Source organism: Hipposideros armiger, unplaced genomic scaffold, assembly GCF_001890085.2.
Source record: "Hipposideros armiger isolate ML-2016 unplaced genomic scaffold, ASM189008v1 scaffold_87, whole genome shotgun sequence".
Classification (NCBI taxonomy): domain Eukaryota; kingdom Metazoa; phylum Chordata; class Mammalia; order Chiroptera; family Hipposideridae; genus Hipposideros; species Hipposideros armiger.
The window spans coordinates 1,170,166-1,188,742 of record NW_017731437.1 but is presented as its reverse complement, the minus strand read 5'-3'; the positions used below and the strand labels follow the sequence as shown (position 1 = coordinate 1,188,742).

At 48.2% G+C, this 18,577-nt stretch overlaps 1 protein-coding gene and 1 non-coding gene across 2 annotated transcripts in view; both read left to right on the top strand.

The window, feature by feature from the left end:
* The window catches only part of SRP68 (signal recognition particle 68), a 29,772-nt gene extending 13,831 nt beyond the window's left edge, over positions 1 to 15,941 (top strand). The window contains exons 9-16 of the mRNA XM_019644450.1: positions 5,532 to 5,630; positions 7,905 to 7,969; positions 10,407 to 10,563; positions 11,208 to 11,302; positions 12,308 to 12,437; positions 14,150 to 14,225; positions 14,650 to 14,702; positions 15,111 to 15,941. Of these exons, the coding sequence (XP_019499995.1) occupies positions 5,532 to 5,630; positions 7,905 to 7,969; positions 10,407 to 10,563; positions 11,208 to 11,302; positions 12,308 to 12,437; positions 14,150 to 14,225; positions 14,650 to 14,702; positions 15,111 to 15,338 (903 nt within the window). The 3' untranslated portion in view covers positions 15,339 to 15,941. The remainder of the gene's footprint in view (positions 1 to 5,531; positions 5,631 to 7,904; positions 7,970 to 10,406; positions 10,564 to 11,207; positions 11,303 to 12,307; positions 12,438 to 14,149; positions 14,226 to 14,649; positions 14,703 to 15,110) is intronic.
* TRNAM-CAU (transfer RNA methionine (anticodon CAU)) lies at positions 12,913 to 12,986 on the top strand. The gene has a single exon. It is a non-coding gene; the product is annotated as a tRNA-Met (tRNA).
* Positions 15,942 to 18,577: the final 2,636 nt, after the last annotated feature.

Genomic DNA, 18,577 nt, shown 5'->3' with positions numbered 1-18,577 from the left:
CCAAGTTGGCACCATCATTGCGCTCTTCCCGGGCGAGGCAGATCAGTCGCTGGCTTCTGGACGGCCGCTCACTGCGGCTGCTGGCCGCTCACGCTTGGCAGGTGTACTTTTTAAAATGCTGTTTAATCAAAGTGCACCTGTTATTGGTTGTTTGCGTTCCATACAGTTTTTCAGCACTAAACAATGATGAGTGAATCTTTATATAGATTTTTCCATATTTTGGATTATTTTGCAGAATAAGTCCTAAGATGAGAATACCATGTAGATTGAAAAATATGTATTTGACCTCTTTCTGATTGAACAGTTATTTCAATTAAGAGTTTTTGATCTTGATTGAATGCAGAAGATGTTTATTTTAAAGCTTTTGTTTTTTTGTGAAGCATCTGCCCCCAAAAAGTCAGATGGAGGGAGACCAAAAGAATCTCACTGTACGTGGTAGTTTGGGTTTTTTCTTCAAATGCTATGTTTCATTAGGGTCTTTAGGGTCCATATGAAGAAGAAAACAATTCTTCAATAACCAGTTCTTTGCAATAATATAAAAGCTCAGTAATGCAGATGATGCATTTTTGTGTTGTGATCACATTTTCTAAAGCTCTCCAGCTTCCAGTTAAGCCCATTTTCCTCTGTATGTTACTTTGCTTCAGTTACTAAATTTAAAAACATACGAGTGCGTCTGCACACAGGGTCAGAGCCTTCCCACTGGACGTGTTTCATGCAGGTCCACGGAGGGTTGGTCCAAGATTTGATGTTGAGGGTAAGTCAGGATCAGTGGCCAAGGTTTCCTGCCCCGCGACTGCAGGCTTTTCTGCTAAGTGTAGCTGCTCCTCGGTCCCACTGGCTCATCAGGAAACATGACGTCGAGCTTTTCCTGTACCAGTGAAAACGGGTGTGCGGGTACCGTCAGAATATTTGTGGATTTTTAATGCTGTTCCATAAGATACATGGCGTGTTTCAGGGTGTGTGAATCAAAAGGAGAGGAAGGCACCGTATGAGGTTTCAGGAAGTTTCAGACCTTTCAGTTTGGAAAGATAAAGGCTGAGGAGGGAAGACGATCTGAAGCCTGTTAACATAGTGAATTACACTGATTTATTTTCAGTGTTAAAACCAACCTTGTATATCTAGGATGACCCCACTTGGTTATGATCTATTGTACTTTTCACGTATGACTGGATTTGATTTGTTAATACTTGAAGAATTTTGCATCTGTTTTCAGTGAGGAATAGAGGCCTATAATTTTCTTTTCTGGCAATGCCTTTTTCAGGGTTTGGTATCAGGGTTATTATTCACACTCTGTGAAACAAGTTTGGAGATGTTCCTCCTTCCCTGTTTTCTGAAGGAGTTTATGTAATGTCGGTATATTTTTTTTCTTAAATGTTTATTATAATGCGCCAGAGAAATTATTGGGACTGGAGTTGTCTTTGTGGGAAAGTTTTTTTGTTTTGTTTTTTTGGGGGGTATATAATTAATATATTAGTTTTAGGTGTACAACATAATGCTTTGATATTTGTGGGAAGACTTTTAAAAGTTTTAAAAACAAATATAATTCCTTTACAAGATATAGGGCTATTCAGATTTTCTATTTCATCTTGTGTTAGTTTGGATGAGTTTTATTTTTTTAAAAGGAATTAATTTCATGTAAATTGTTGAATTTATTGACAATTGACAGAAAATTTATAATATTCCTTTGTCATTTTAATGTTTGTAGGCTCTGTAGTGTTACCTTCTATTATGTGCCTGGTTAATATACAAGCTCGCACTGAATATAGTCATGTCTGGTTTTTAACAATTATAATGCTTTAGGGTCACTTCTGAGTATCAGAGATCTTTAAATAATGTAGTAGAATTAAAAGATGTAGATCAAACAAAATGTGTACTAACCCCAGGGAATCCTGGTAGGGTTTGAACATTGAAAACAGTTTAGTGCCTCATGCCTCCTGTCACACATATATAGCAAATCTAGCTGGTAAATAAAATAATTAAGTACAGTGTGAAAGTTGAGTTAAATCCTTAGGTGCCAGGTCCCGCACTGTAGCTGTTTAAATGCCTGTTGAAGTGAATGAACCATGGTTTATTAAATATGGAAAACACCCTTTGGCCATTTGAGATTAATCCCAAGAAGAAGCCCTTGGTGCCACTAGCAGATGACTCAGCTGGCTGTAACAGGGGCCTTACCCACCTTGCCAGTTCTCGTTATTGTGCTGAGTTCTCTACCCTGGAAACCGAGAGCTATGCCTTGGAGATGCAGGGCTCTTCATTTCAGTGTCTCCTGACACCTGACACTGGCATTTGCCACCTTCTAGAAGCTGAAATGCAAGAATTTGGTCATCCCAGTTTATTGCGTGCTTGTTCCGGTTTTTATGACTTTAAATACTGAAACAGCAGTTTACTGAAAAGCGTGGAAGGAAGAAATAATTCAGGGAGATAACAGATTAAACTGAAAACACTGGAGCTGAGAAGGAATCAGCTGCCAAAATCCAGTTGCAAAATCCTTAGTCCCTTCAGCCAAGCTGGAAGTCTTCGCATTCTTAATATTGTCTTGCTTTATAATTTATTTCTGTTTTGCTTTATTAATACTTTGTCACTCCTGAATTGTCGCTGTGGTCGCATTGTGAGGATGTTGTTTGGCAGCTCTTTTGGGAGCGAAGGGCAGGTTTAAAATATCTGGAGGTTTGATGATTCTTATCCTCAACTTACAGTTCATGTTTTAATGTTTGAGTGGAAAGGAGACCATTTACCCTTCTCTTTTAAGAAATCTATTCTTAAGTGAGGCTTGTATCCCCTTTACCAGATTTCCGTATTTTTCCCCTAGGCCTCAGTGGCCTGGGTGAGGCTTGGTTCCCATCCCCTTGGTTCTCCTGTGGGTGTGGTGGAGAATGTGGTCAGACTCGCCTCGTTTGTCTCTTAGTCACTGCACCACCTTCCAACAACTTCTGTAGACAAGTGAAAACAATTGGGAAACTCTGTTTTGAATACCAGGGGGTCTCTACCTCAGGACATAGTAGCTGATTTTCCTCTGTACCAGTCAGCCTCGAGATGTGGCCTCAAGCCACCTCCTGGGATGGGAAAAGCACATCCTGGGGTGTTTGAAGTTTAATAAAAATGGATCTTTTGTATAATAGATTCGTTAGGACTGCTGAGTAACACATTCCTTCTGGGCTTAAGGTTTCTCTGTGTCCTGGGCACACCTGGGGAGGAGGCCCAGGCAGCCCACAGGGCCTGTGCAGGGTTGGCCACGCGTGTTTGGGAGTGCCTTCTTGTGGAGCTCAGTGGCACACGTGGGAGGCCTACGTGCCGATGCCGGCGAACCCCGCCTCTACATACAGGGAGGTGTTTCCTGTTCCGTTGTCCTTCCAGGATTATCTTAGCCTCCAACATGGGCTTATAGAATAAGAGTGTAAGGAGCCAAATACATGTCAGACTTCCTGTGTGGAGACATTCGCCCGGCCCCGGGAGCATCATGAGAAGTTCTGGCCCACAGATTAGTGGTCTCTGAGTCACTGTGGTGTGGGCATCCTAAGAAAACCAGCGGACTGGAATCCTCCCTTCAGATAGGCTTTTTCCTTCACTGTGGTTTTAGACTTCTGTAAAATTCCCAGTGGAGCTTCGAATTCTGTGGGAAGCAGTGGGAAAGTCTGCTTATTTTCAGCACCTTGATGCAGAGGTTTCCTTATTCAGAGGGAATGAAGGTGATATGTGGCCATAAAGAGGTTTTAGCAGTGTTTTAATTTTCTTATTTGAGCCGTGCCCTCCCTACACGAAAGGAGACAGATCCTGTGTTAGGTGGTAAAACGGAAGTTTACCCTTTTCTTACTTATACACCCATTGCCCCAACCGCCGAACCCCACCCATCTTAAAAAGGGTGTTGGTGGCATATTTGCTGGATTGCATAGGATGAGAACTGGTGTGGGAGTTCAGCCTGCCTGCTGACAACAGCGCTCCAGGGTGTGTGTGTGTGTGTGTACCAGGTCTGTTCACATACCTTTTCCAGTTGTTAAACTATGATACAGTGGGCCGTTGCACAGGATTGGTCCTTTGTAAAATTGGCCAGCAGATTTGGTTAAATGATTATAAAGAATCTTGCCACGGTGAGGTGCTTAACGGTGCTTTGTGTGAAGTGTGTCTCCGTAGGGCTGTGCTGTCCAGTACAGTAGCCACTCAAACCCATATGGCTAAATTTAAATGAAAATGTCAGGTGCTCAGTAGCCACGTGTAGCTACCAACTGCTGTGTCAGACTGTGCAGGTATCGCAGAAAGTTCCACTGACCAGGCTGCTCTGGGATTCAGTGAGTTAATGGTGGCCCTGTTTGTCTTTATAGATTTATAGGACTGTGCCCCTGATTTGTTCCTAAGTTAGGGAAGAACAGGAAAGTCAAGTGACTTATAAATAGAAAAGTATGTTTGATTTATGTTGGGTAATTCACAAGGAAGTTTTTTTTCCACACTGAAAACGAGGAGAAACTGAAGGGTTCTTAAGAGAAAAAAGATCTTTCTTTAAACCCCTACCAACCATCTCTTAAAAGAGTGGGCAATCCTGGGTTTTCTTTTGGGCTTTCTTAGAGGTCAGTTGAATGTCAAGAGATCAGATTGGATGTTCGTTTCTGTGGAAAGTCAAATATAATAATGGAATGTTGATGTTTTCGTGTCCCAGTGGGTCTGCCAGTAACACAAGTTCATCTCCTTTCTGCCTTTCGTCTATTTCCACCTGCTCAGTCGGATTCTTGAGAACGATAATGTGGTATGGCAGGTATTCAGTTCATGAATCACCACCTTTCCCTTCTCCCATCTGGCTAACAGGGGTGACGCCCTGTACTTGTGCCAAGACTGTCACTGACTGCGTGTCAGCCTTGTGTGCCCGAAGAATGTTCTCAGTGGGGCCATGTGGAATACCTGAGTGCAGAATTCCTGTGGTGAAGAGAGCCTCGCGTGATATTTAGGAGAAATGTGTTTCTAGCTGGCTGTTGATTAGCGATGTTACCCACTTGCTGGGACCTGACGGAAACCCAGTATCTGCGCATGTGTGGGTTACATTTGTGAGGGTGATTCTGCGGGCACACAGCCACGTTTCAGACAGCTTGTTCTGCAGGGAGAAAGGAAAAGAAACTTCTGGTGTGCTGTGCTTCAGTGTGACGTAGCAGTGTCCCAATCTAGTCTGTAAGGCCCTCTGGGGGTGCCAGGCGCAGATCCTAAGCAGAGGTAGAAGCAAGCATTGGAGGGAAGTGGTAGAAAGTTCTATGATAGGAAAACAATTCGAAACATCTATTGCCTGACAGTTTCAGGCAGTTCTACAGATACTTTTCCAGCACGTTCACTTTATTTAGATACATGTACAATTCCCATTTCCATACAAATAATAAGACTATCAGGAAAATCTCATGTAGTAGAGAATAGTAATAAATGGAATGATGTCTGATTTGGGGCATTTTTTTGGTAGGGTGTGTAATGAGGAGAAGCTGTTATGCCCTCTTCCTGTCAGAATACCATGGCTTACTCAAAAGACAATCTTTTACTGCATCCTGCCTTTGTTTGTTTAGGCTGAAAGTGAAGAAACCAAGGAGCGTCTGTTTGAATCCATGCTCAGCGAGTGTCGGGACGCCATCCAGGCTGTTCGGGAAGAGCTCAAGCCAGACCAGGTGAGACCATCAGCTGAGCCGCCGGCTCTTGCTCAGGGCTGAGGTCCCCCTCAGTCTGTGTGTCATTCCCAGGTGGGGTCCAGTGGCCTGAGTGCATCGACTCCTAGCCACTGGTTTTTTCTTAGGTGTGGTGTTCAGCTAACAACAAAAGCCTCGGCTCCCTCAGGTTGAGAAATTCTTCTCCTAGTGGGTCCCTGCATTACCTATAAGCCTTTGGTCACAAATTCATCTCTCTAGGTAGATGTCTCCAGTGCTCCCTTTTCTAATAACATCACTGTGACTCACTCAGGCGTCTGGGACAAAGACCTCAGAACCATTTCCGCCTCTTCCTTTCACCAAAAGCCCTCCTTACTCTCCCTGTGAAATTTCCCTCACTGCTTGTCCGTTCCACCCGGTTCTAACAAGCCACTTACCTGACGCCTCCTGGACTACGTGTCTCCTGAGTGCTTTTCCTGCCTTGGCCTTGGTTCAGTTCCCTAGGCCTGTCTGCCGGAAGCACGAGGCCCCTTCTCACTGTCTGATTCCCCCGGGTCCAGAACCGTGGTCTCCACACTTCTATGGTCATGCACCCCCATAAGCAAAACTGAGCATTTACCTTTGATGTGTTTATTTGTAAATTATATACTGTGTTATCCAACTGATTTGTCATATATAAAATGCATTAAAATAAAGTTTTTAGAAATGAGATAAATATAAACACAAGTTCTAGTTCTCTCCTAGACCCACACTCTTTGGGTTACGTGCACTCTACTTCAGAGACCACTGGTCTAGCCGATGCAGTTCCAACTCCTTGAACTGGTGAACGAGTTTCCCCCGCCTGTTTCCAGCCGCTCTTTCCAGCCTGTCCTTTGCTCCTTCCCTTTGAGTCCTCTGCCTTGAGCTGCTGGACTTCCCATCTTCTTAGCGTGCCTTTCCCGCTCGGCGTTCCTGATGCTCTGCCCCTTCCCCTCACACCTGGCCTGTCCTTGCTGTCCCTTTCCACCAGGCCACACCCCACCTGTTTTGTAAGGTCCGGCAACTCATAGCCCACCATTGCTGAGACGCCTCCAACACCGTCCTCCCATAAAGATCTTTCCATTTTCTAAATATCTCATACCTGCAGCCAAACTTTCTGTGTGATGGTTAATCAAGATTGCCTTTTAACATTCTGTGTATTGTTTTATATTTGCCATTTTGTTGTATTTTGCTCAAGATTATAAGCATCTTAAAAGCAACGATATATTTTCTTCAGCACCTGCCAGCCATAGCATCTTGGGTATAAAATGTTCAATAAATATTTGTTAGGCTGTAGTCACCTGTCTCCTTCTCCCATGCAGCTGCCTTTGTGTGTTACACTTTCCTTCACCCACTTAATAGGTACATACCGAGCCCAGCCTCCACCATTCACCTGGAATTCATAGCAGTTGGGGGGCATCTCACAGAATATAAGGAATATGGTGATACCAGGGCATATCCGTTTCCTGTGGCTGCTGTAACATTACCACAGACTTAGTGACTTTAAACAACATAGATTATTATCATAACAGCTCTGGAGGTTGGAAGTCTAAATGGGTTCTCAGGGCTGCATTCCTTTTGGAAGCTCGAGGGGAACCTGGGGGAGAACTCATTGCTCGTATTCCAGCGAGTGCATTTTCTGGCTTCTAGAAGCCACCTTTGTTTCTTGGCTCATGGCGCCTTGCCCCATCCTCAAAGCTGGCAGCGTGGCACCTCCTCTCTGACCTCTGCTTCAGTCTCAGCATCTTCTCTATGTCACTGACTCTCCTGCCTCTCTCTGCAAGGAGCCTGTGGTTACAGTGCATCTATCTGGGCAATCGAGGCTAATCAGAAGGTCCTTAACTTCATCACATCTGCAAGGTCTCTTTATCATGTCAGAGAGCAGCTTCACGGTTCCGGGGTTCAGATGTGAACATCTTTGGGGGGGCTGTTGTTCAGCCAACCACAAAAGGCAGGAGCTGAGAACACACAGGGTCCAACACGGATTGAAGGCACAGACCCTGAAATGGACTGTGGAATGCCTGCTGTTAATGCTTCGGGTCTGGCCCCTGGGAGCAGCGAGCAGGAAGCCTTACTGGCCATTACTCTGAATCCTTGGACTCAAGTTCAGAGTTTAGATGCCAGTGGCAGCTGAGTGACCCTGCTTTTCTAGAATGTGTCCAGGAGATCTTTGATACTTGAGGACCTCTTCCAGGGTACCTGGGGCTACACGGCTGAGTGGGGCAATCAGAGCCAAGGGCAGAGTCAGCTGTTGATCTTTACGTTTCTCACTGTTTGCAGAAACAGAGAGATTATACCCTTGAAGGGGAGTTGGGGAAGGTGTCCAATCTTCAGTACCTGCACAGGTAAGGGTTGGGTTTTTTTTACTTTTTAAATACTGTGAAATACATCAAGAGTATATATAATGTTTGTGTGTGTTTTAACGTGTAATTTAATATATAATATATATTTTGTAAGAAGTCTTGGCATCTGGTAGAACAAGTTCCTCTCCAGGTTTTTCCCCAGGCATATCACACCTGCTTCTGTCCCTTTGCTCTCTCACAGACATTCCTAAAGCACCTTGTCAAGTTTAATTTTTTTAAAAAAAAGTGTATCATATGTTTCACAGAAGGGAGAAAGGAAGGGTGACATTTTTGAAACTTCCTGGGGAGAAATAAAATTAGTTGGGAAACTCCACTTCTCATCAGATTCTCTTCTCCATGTGACCTTGAAATGTTAATGTCTTAGCCACTTCTTATAACTTTTTAGTGAACCTGGCAATATTTTCAGCCATCCCCCTGCTCCCTCCTTTTTTATAAAAACAAAATCTCACATACACACACACATTCTCTCTCTCCCCCCCCCCCCCCTTTTCTTTACCTTAATCTCCATTCTTACGGAATTTGGTCTTATGTGAATGTCAAATTGACCGCCAGATAACTCAGATGGATGGACTGTTGAGCAAGCACGGCCCTTCGGTGTCCTGTATTTCAACAACCCTGTGAGAAAGATAAGGCTCCAGGAGGTTAAGGGACGTGTTTGCAGTTAACAGGCACAGAGAGTCGGTCAGGAGTTGATGGAAGATCCAACTTCCTAGCCTTGAAGAGGCCCTGGGACCTTCAGCAGGCTCAGAACTTTCAGACTGGGAAGCCCCCTGCCCACAGATCTCTTCTCCCACCTGCAGGCCTGATGAGTAGCAGGATCGGCAGACCCCCCCTGATGAATCAGGAGTCAGGCAGCTCTTGTGGTTTTACAAAGCAGTGTAAGGATGCATCTGAATTCCTGCACTGCTTTGTGAAAACAGCTACTTTGTTTGGAGAGTCGGATTTTTCTTCAGAGCTTTAAGAAAACCTGCTTCATAACCTCCTCTCTCATGTCTCAGAAGCATCCACTTTTAATTCTTTTACCAGATTTTTTTGGTATTTATCTCCATGTCTCTAAATGACGTGTGTTGCTGCTGCGTTTTTTTTTTCCCCCGTGTGTTGCTGCTTCTTGATTTGAGGGGTTTAGGCATTTTGCACCATTTCCACGATAGCCAACTCTTAACCTGCTCCACTCCACTCCACCTGACCCTGCTGAGTTCCCATCCGACTCTTAGGTGGGCTTTCTCATTTCTGCTACCATTTCAGTTTCTAAGCGCTTGTTTGTGTTCTCTGAATATTATTTTTAAAATATAGTTTCTTGTTCTAATTTCACGATCACAAAGTCTTCCCTTATCTTTCTGGGGTTATTAATAATAGTGTCCTGAAGTTTTCATCTCCCTGCAAAGTCTGGCTCTTCCAAGTTGCTTTTCCCCCTCTTACTGTTGGCCTGTTCTGTGTTGTTAGAGGTTTTCCCTGAATGACTGGTGATCCTTACTCATCCCCTCCTGTAAAGCATGTGGCTTGTCTCGTGGCTCAGCACACATGGCGGGGCTCGTCGGCTGTGGGCCTCACTCTACGTGTTCTGGCTCTGCCCTTCCACCAAGGACCCCAAGTCCAGAATCTTGACGGGTTTTTCTTGGGCTTGTCAGACCCCCGGAATACACCAGGCTGCTCTTGTTCTGGAAGCTGAGTAGGAGAAGAAGGCTAGGAGGTCAGCACTCAGAACATGACAGTCCTTTATCCCCCTGGTTCATTAGGGATCCCTGACCTCAGCTGGGCCTGTGTCCCCGTCTCCAGGCTCCTGCCACAGGAGAATGGGGGTCTGGAGGCCTAAAGTGTTCTTCGGTAGATTTTTAGAATAGTTCTGTTTTTATCCCCAAATATTGGAGACTTGCCTGGTGATACAGTTCAAACAAGCAGGTACCATGCGGCCATGTGTTATCTCCAATATATACACATGGCTAATATTCATAAACATCCAAAGAGACTGCCCCTCACTATTTCCTGGAAAGAGAAGGTCATCAGATGAGTTTGAGCAGCTGTGGTGCGAGCACGTTGTCCTCTTAGTCTGAGCCAGACAGTTAACTAGTCCGTGTTCCAGGAATTAGTTTTACCCGTCTTAAGGACTACCTCAGGGATTAGTAGCTCAGTGGTTCTTATAAAAAAGAAACAGAGGCTATTATTCAAGCTAGAATTAATTTTTTTTTCAAAGAATTAAATTTTGTCATAAGGTCTCATACTGGTCCCCTACAAATTTGTCACTGAAAAGCAGCCAGAATTGATGGTCCCTTGAGCTTGAGGACCAGGCTGAATGACTGTGCTGTGTGACACGCCCTCACTAGCACGTTTCCCCTGGGTCAGTCCCTACTTGTAGTCCAGTGCTCTTCTCAGAACACCATTCCCTGAGCCTAACCCTGAGCTGATACGTGGTACATTCCAGCTACCTGACTTACATTAAGCTGTCGACGGCCATCAAGCGGAATGAGAACATGGCTCAAGGTCTGCAGAGGGCACTGCTGCAGCAGCAGCCGGAAGATGACAGCAAGCGCTCCCCGCGGCCCCAGGACCTGATCCGGCTCTATGACATCATTCTGCAGGTGACACCCGGCGACTGGGGAAGCAAGGGCCTGGCCTTCGCACATGCGGGACACATAGTGACTTGGCCTTGCATAGCGGAAGGGCTGTGACAGCCAGGAGCTGTTGGTGTCCTGTCCTTGGACCACTTCAGCCGCCTGTGCCCCCGACACTCAGACGTGTCGATGTGCAGACGCGTGAGCCCATAGGTTTTCACTGAGCACTTGGCCTGCTTGTGACACTCCCACTGCTGGGGAGCATCCGGACGCCAAGGCCATGCTGTCTCGGTCCACTGGGAGTTGGCCAGTGAACAAAGTTGTGCGACGCACACATGCCGACACAGCATCTGTAGATACTGGACAAGTGGGGGTCAAAAGAAAGTGCAGAGCCGGACAGGCCCCCGCTGGCTGGGCTGCTCTGAGAAGCCTCTGCAGGAAGCGAGGCGTGAGCTGAGTGGGAAAGGACAGGGCAGCTTGCAGATTCAGAGAGGAGAGTGGAGGGGACACCAGGTATGGCCGCTGCCAGGTCACTTGTCCCAGAATTTTCCCCTATTATTTCCAGCCCAGGTTCTTTCTTTTCATCCTTGTCTGTTCTTACAAAGTCTTCTGTCAAAAACTCAGCCTGAGGCCTCCTCTTCATGAGTTTTCTTTTTGCATCCGTTGTGCAGAATCTGGTGGAATTGCTCCAGCTTCCTGGCTTAGAGGAGGACAGAGCCTTCCAGAAAGAGATAGGCCTCAAGACCCTGGTGTACAAGGCGTACAGGTATGGCCTCGTGGGGGGCCCGGGGGGGCGGCTCTCCTGCCACCTGGTGGTTCCTGAAGCCTTGGGAGCACATCCGTCCCCCAGAAGATGGGTTGCTGGCTGCCTGGTTACCGTGCCCTTGAGCACAGAACCGCCAGCCCAGCGTGTCTGAGGGAAGGAAATCTCAGGTTGTGGCTGAGAGCTTCCCCGTGTCCCTTGTTGGTTCTTGGAGAGGTCGGGGGAGCCAGAGAGCGCCTGTGTTAAATGTCTTCTCCCTCCACTTCGCTCCTTCCTCCCAGTGGAAAACAGACAAGTGTTGGAAAAGGTGTTAGCAGAGCCAGAGCGGAACCTGAACTGAATTGGGAGAAAGCAAACCTGTTTTTAAACGACTCACATTATTTGTAACTTAGAAGTGGGCTGTGTGTCAAAACGGGGTCTGGACAGAGCGGCACAGTGGAGCTGTGTGTATGACTGCCCTTCTTTTTCTGGCACTCACACCCCAGCTTCAGGGTGCCCGGCTTCACCCATGTTGCCCGGCCTCCCGGCCCCTGTGGACCCTTCTGTCCTATTGGGCCGGTGACCCCCAGGCTCTGTTCATGCCAATGGACTGGTTTCCATTAGGATGAGGTTTCTTGGATTTGGTTTTTGGAAAAGAGATGGGCAGAGGTGAACGACTGTGACTCCGATGTGTGGGCAGTGCTGGGTGGGATTTACAGATGAGCCCGGCGCCATTCCTCCTTTCTGCCCATCCCCAGTTGCCTCCATGTGCCTTTGGGGAACTTCTGTGCAGAGTCAGCCAGTCAGTAAAAGACAGTGGGTCAGCGGTGGACCTTCTGTCACCTCCGATAGCGGAGAATCTGAGGTCAGCCTGGCAAGGGCACTGAGAACGCTGGGGTCTCCCATGCTGTCATCCACGGTTAAGAAACCTGTTTCCAAATTTAAAATTGCGCCTAAACTGCAAGGAACACCTTGCCCTTGGGTAATTGTTGCTTCAGAATTCTGTGGCCCTTTTCCCTTCCCCATCAGGTGTTTTTTCATTGCTCAGTCCTACGTGTTGGTGAAGAAGTGGAGTGAAGCCCTCGTCCTATATGACAGAGTCCTCAAATATGCCAATGAAGTGAATTCGGATGCGGGGGCCTTCAAGAACAGCCTGAAGGTGAGCCGTTGGCCTCTCCTTGCTTCCGAGCGAGGAGACGTGCGGGAGGCGTCGGAGGGGCCACCTCTCCTTCTCAGGCTGGTCCTGCCGGGTAAGCCATGGGCCATGGTGTGTCCTGAGGGCCCGAGAGCTGCAGACTGTGTGACTCCTGGCAGCCATCCAGGCCTGAGGAGAACTCAGGGATGAAGAAGGAAAGCCGTTCCTCTGGTTCAGGTCGTCCTGAAGTGCGATTTCACACTCGGCTGCATGATGGAGTCACCTGGGAGAGTTTTCAAAAGATGGATGTGTGGGTGCCCCACCCCCACCGAGATTCTGGTTCTTACTCATGTGGGGTCTGGGGTGGACACTGGGGTTTTTAAATCCCCCATTGATTCTGACGTGCAGCCAGGTTGAGAGCCAGTGACGAAGCCTTTCCACCCAAAGTGCCCAGACCAGCAGCGGCCTTTGGGAGTTTCTAGAAGTGCCAGGCCTGGGGGGCCGGTTAGCTCAGTTGGCTAGAGTGTGGTGCTCATAACACCGAGGTTGCCGGTTCGATCCCTGCATGGGCCATGTGAGCTGTGCCCTCCTTAACAGAGTCAACTGTGCCATTGTAGCATGAAAGCCATGTGTAACCAATGACCATGGCTGTCCCCAATTGAAAAAAAAAGAAAGAAAGAAAAAAGTGCCACGCCTGCTGAGTGGACATCTGCATGGTAGCAAGCCCCCGGGCAGTCCAGGTGCACATCAAAGCTCGCATGCTGATCTGAAGGACTGGGGGCTTGAGTTGATTTCACTGACTGTTGAGTGACAGCTGGCTTTTTTAAGCTTGTGGACTGCTGTGGTGAAGCAAAGCTTCGTAAAGCACTGGCTGGCCCAAGAATCCATGTCTTTCTTACGAGTGGAGACTGTTTAGAAAAGCCAACTATGGTTTATGATCACAAACTGTTACATTGTCAGAAGCTGGTGTGAGGGCGGCCGCTCCTAGGACTCTGGCCATTGGCTTGCTCAGAACAGCACAACCTGGCTTCTGCCTTCAGAGATCTGTCGCAGCCACACCTGTGAATGGGAAGGAGTAGAGGTGTGGACAGGGGGAGGAGTGACCTGGGTGACAGCAGCATCATGGTGGGGTGTCACTGGGATGTGGAGGAAACCAGTGTGATGGTTTCTCAGGAGAGAAGAGACGCTTTACGAATGTCCATCCTACCTAATGTGCTGATGGGTTTGGAAGGGGTGTCGGGAATAGAGGCGGGAGGGAGCGGGCCGTCCTCAGACCTCATCAGGTCACTCTGAATTCCGCCAGTAAGAGACGGAGGCAGGAGAATGGCCTCGCACTGGAGCTGGGCAGCCTGGTTCTGGATCCCAGCTTCGCAGCCCCTGGGGGCGTGCCTGGGCTCATGGTCTGGCCTCTCTGTGCTTCAGTGTTATCTGTGAAATGGGTACAAACCTCAGGGTCATCGTGAGGGTGGAATTAGCAATTATGTAAATTGCTTAGAACAACGCCTGGCGTTGTTATGATAAATTTATTAATGTTATTATTCTCATTATTTCCAGGCATCATTACTTAAGCCATGGCTTAGCTTTTCCCGTTTGAATCAGACTAATGTTTTTTTAATAGGGAAAACTGTTCAAAAAGTCTAAAATCCCATGAAAACACCAGTGGGATAGCTTAGATTAGTTTGATGTGCTGCTTTGACCACCCGGCTCATGAGTGCACGTTTTCCAAATGGTTACAGGACCTGCCTGACGTGCAAGAGCTCATCGCACAAGTGAGGTCAGAAAAGTGCTCCCTGCAGGCGGCGGCGATCCTGGGTGAGCCCCTGTGTCTCCAGGTGTCCCCTCTGCTATCCCCCCTCTTGTCTTTTGCCCCCTATACTACTGCTTTAAGATTGGAAGGGGTTGTTTTGGTTATTCTGTAAGATTTTTATTTTTCCCCATCGTTCCTTCTGCCACATTTAGGCATCTGATTGTGTGGAAGAATTTAGAGAAACTGTTACAATGTCCCTTGTCCCTAATCATATCCCTGCCAACTTCACTGGCTGACAGCACTGGCTCCGGGGTTACCGTGTATGGCCCTGCGCGGCTTCTTGGCAGTTTGGGCCCCGGAGGGGGAGGGTTCACTCGCCCACAGGCTGGCCCCCTTGCCTTGGCATTTAGAGCCCACGTGTGATAGGTGTCATTTGTGACTAGAGTGTGCTAAGTCCCTGTCCTTACTGAATGCCTGTGAAACTTTCAGATGCAAGTGACTTCCACCAAACAGAGACTTCCTCCCACGTCAAGGACAATAAGGTAAGGCTGTGGCTTCGGAGGAATAAAGAGTCGGATTCAGAACTTGCTAGGAATATGTACTCATTGGTAGGACAGAGGACCCTTCATTGCTAAGGAAACACCCTACATCCCTCCCTTTTACCACCCAAAGCGTGCACGCTGCATAATGTTTGCTCGGTGTCATCTAGATGGTCCCAGATAAGCAGGTTAGGAACCTGCTGCTGTGCAGAGTCGCACACCTGGCTGGCCTGTACCCCAATTCCAGCCCACCTTTTTCTTAACCTCTCTCACCTATAACATGAGAGCACCCCTCAGGAGTTGTGGGGATCGCGTGCGGTGCATGCAGGCCCTGAACTTGCATAAACAGCGAGGGTCCCACCGTCCGTCTGCTGTTAACGCCCGGCTTCCTCCCTTTGGTTTGACTTGTAGCCTCTGGTTGAACGGTTTGAGACATTCTGCCTGGACCCTTCCCTCGTCACCAAGCAAGCCAGCCTTGTGCACTTCCCACCCGGATTCCAGCCCGTCCCTTGCAAGCCTTTGTTCTTTGACCTGGCCCTCAACCACGTGGCCTTCCCACCCCTGGAGGACAAGTTGGAGCAGAAGACCAAGAGCGGCCTCACCGGATACATCAAGGGCATCTTTGGGTTCAGGAGCTAACCGGGCTCTTCCTTGGGGGCAGGGGCGATTCTGCCTCAGTCTGTATTGTGAGAAAACCCCAGCAAGTTCCATGCTATTAAACCCAGGTCTGCGTTGGCCCAGGGCGCGAGTGTCACACCCTCAGCCCTGCGTCCCTATGTCTGTGTGTCTGTGCACCTACGTTCCTAACCAGCGTGCCAGAGGGGCACCCTGTTGTCTTCTGGTCGATGTGGGCAGGGTCCCTCTGTCCATAGCTCCTGGGGGAGGGCCACTGCCACCCGGTCCTGGGTGAGCTGTGATTCATTACCTCTGGTCAGTAACGTATTCGGGGAGGAGGTCCCCAAGGCACAGATGGGGACTCAGAAAGTTTTGCACAAGTCTCCAGTACCATGGATTTGTAACGACCTCTCCTGCTGCGAGCATCCAGAATCTCCTGAAAAGTTTGTTCATGACTAGAAAACATTGGCAACGTCACCCCAGAATTACAGCCAGCCTTATCCCCCTTCACCTCCAAGTGAAAGTTAAGAAGTTTCAAAACAAGCAAAGAGCTCTATTTTTAGAAGAAATATGTTACACTCAGAAATGATGAAAACAGATCTTATATTAAAAGGCAAAGACGCTGGAGACTGTGCCCATTCTTTACATGTCCTTGCTCACGTGCGGCCCCAGTGCCCTCCTCGGGGATGTGGCTGCGTGGTCTTGCCCTGTCAGGTGAACCCTGACTTCCTGGCAGTGCGGGTATGAGAGCGTGTTAGAGCGCTGTTTCTCAGAGTCCCCAGGCCGTCATTTTCAGAGGCCATTATAATTCAGTCAGTTTCCTTCATTACGTTGTTATTTTTTCCTTAGTCACCCTTTTTTATTTCTATTATATCATCAAAAGCAATGTAAGAAAGCAAGGAATAAAAGTGATTTAAACAGGAGGTGGACATGAAACCTCTCTCTCCCTTTGGAAATGGAAACTTGTCCCACAGGAAAGAGAAGGCACCACGGGAAATGTTGGCTTAGTGGTTCAGACATGGAGCCGAGTAGAGCGACTAGAAGAGAAGGTTGCGCGGTTACAGATCTGAGAACATGATCTCAGGATGGAACCCACTGGGTGTGATGGGGCCTCGTCTTCCCAGTGAAGGGTAGAAAGGGATTGCTGGAAGTCAGGAGAGGGTGGTGGGAAGACCAGTCGGACTTCTTTGTTAGAACTGAATATTGTCAAGGACTCTCAGACACTCAGAGAGGGGACCTCTCCCCCAGGATCTGCTTCGGGTCAAAGCCTCAGGAAGCTGATTTTTTTAAAAATGAAAGTTCTAGTTTCTGCCACACAATTTAGGGTATCCTTCCTCCTGCCTAAAATATAACAGATGACCTTAGGTTTTGGTCCCAGAGGCTCGGGGCAGTGTCCCTCACGGGCTGAGAGAGTTGGGGGCGCCCGTCCTTTCCTCACCCTCCAGCTCCCCAGTGCACATGGCAGCACCAGGGCTGTGATCCAGGTCCTGCGTCTCCCCTGCTGCCTCCTTGGGCTGACCTTGGCCTCAGCCACAGCCAGGCTGTCCTCCAGCACCACGTAGGCAGCTCAAGGCCCCAGCGTGCAGGCAGTCCCTGCCTGTGCCACGTCTGGCACCGTGGGGCTGGGACCGGGGCTGGAGAAGCTCTTTCTGTTCTCATCTTCTGGGACAATGTCCTTCTGTCTTGCTCAGGGCCCTTCCGGTCCCTCCCGTTCTGAGTGCCAGCATCGGTCATTCTGATGGCAGCTCTTCTAAGCTTTTTCTTTCTCATGGCCACACTAGACATTCCCTTCCTCCTGGTGTCCCTGCTGGCTGCTCTGACTAGTAGTGGCTGTTGTCAGCCAGTGAGGCTGTGACAAGACGTGTTTAGTATTACACGTATGTATTTATATAAGAAGACAGCTGGCGGGGCCGAGGTCTCCGGTTAGCTCACGCATCCCTTCAGCTACAATCCCTGGACATTAAACAGGCAGTGTCTTGGGGGACCAGAGCGCCAAAAGCAGGACCCCATCCTGTCCTCAGGCTCGGGAAGTGGCTCTGGCCTCATGGGAACGGGTTCCGAGCCAGGCCCTGGGTTGATGGATTCAAGAGTGGCGCTGTTGAGCCCACACAGCCCTTCCTTCCCGGGGAGCAGGAGACACAATGAGGTCTCCATGTGTAAGGAATGGAGAGGAAACCTTGTCTTCAGGGGGTCTTTCCTGCTGAGTGGGCTCACGTCCCCCAGGATGGGCTGTGATATGGTCAGCAGGTTTTGACCCTATGGGAGTCTTCCATCTCCCCAGATCCAAAGTAGGAGGAAAGCTCAATTCAGTCTATATTTTTAAACATGCTGTGGGCCGCTGTGTTAATGGCTTTTACTTTCCTGTCTGTCGGATGGTGATGGTCTTTATCTGCAGAAACGTTAGAGCTGAAACGCTGGCATTAGTTATCGGGATAATGCTCAACATCAGATGGAAAAGACACAATTTGGTCAAGTTTGTCTGCCTTTAACTTGGTTCTGTTTAGAAAAAAGGAGCATGAGGCAGCTGGGTCTGGACAGGTCCTTCGCTGCTCAGTCTCCTGGTTTTTTTCTCCTTTTCGTAGGCATTGTTTTGATGTGCTGTCCGGTTTGACATTAAATCAAGTGAGAATTCTTGGATTCCCTGTTTGAAATGAAATACTACTGGGCTTGGTTTCCTCTCCTTCACCTGGTGTCAACCTAAGCCTTTCACCATGGCCGTGAGGTAGCAACCTGGGATGGCAGTGCGCCCCTCCACCCAGTGGTCCTAAACCATCATCCGTCTTTTCCCCAAAGCCGAGGCCATGCTCCCCATCCCACCCCAGGAGAGGAGCTGGGCTGGGCTGGATGTGGGGCTGCGCTCTGCCTGTTCACTGTCATACACTTGGCATCATTAATTACACACGAAGCTTACTGATCACAGAATTCTAAACAGCACAGCACTGTCTGCAGCCTTGAAAAGCTTGGAACCTTCAGAGGTCTAGGAAAATGTCCAAAGATAGCAAAAATATGTGTTGGTTCTAATGTGTTTTTTTGAAGACACTTGTTGCTACAGAGGAGATGGAAACCAGATTTAGCCATAAAATTTATTGATGTTCCAAAGCAAAGAGATAAATTGGAAACTGCATCCTGACACCAACTGGAAGAATCTAGCCTGTTGGTCTGTGGGACATGAGAGATGCTGCTGGCGTGGGGACGAGTACAGGAGCGCGCGTCAAGCCCAGCCCCTTGCTGCAGGGGGTCTGCCCTCTGAAGCACCACCTGTG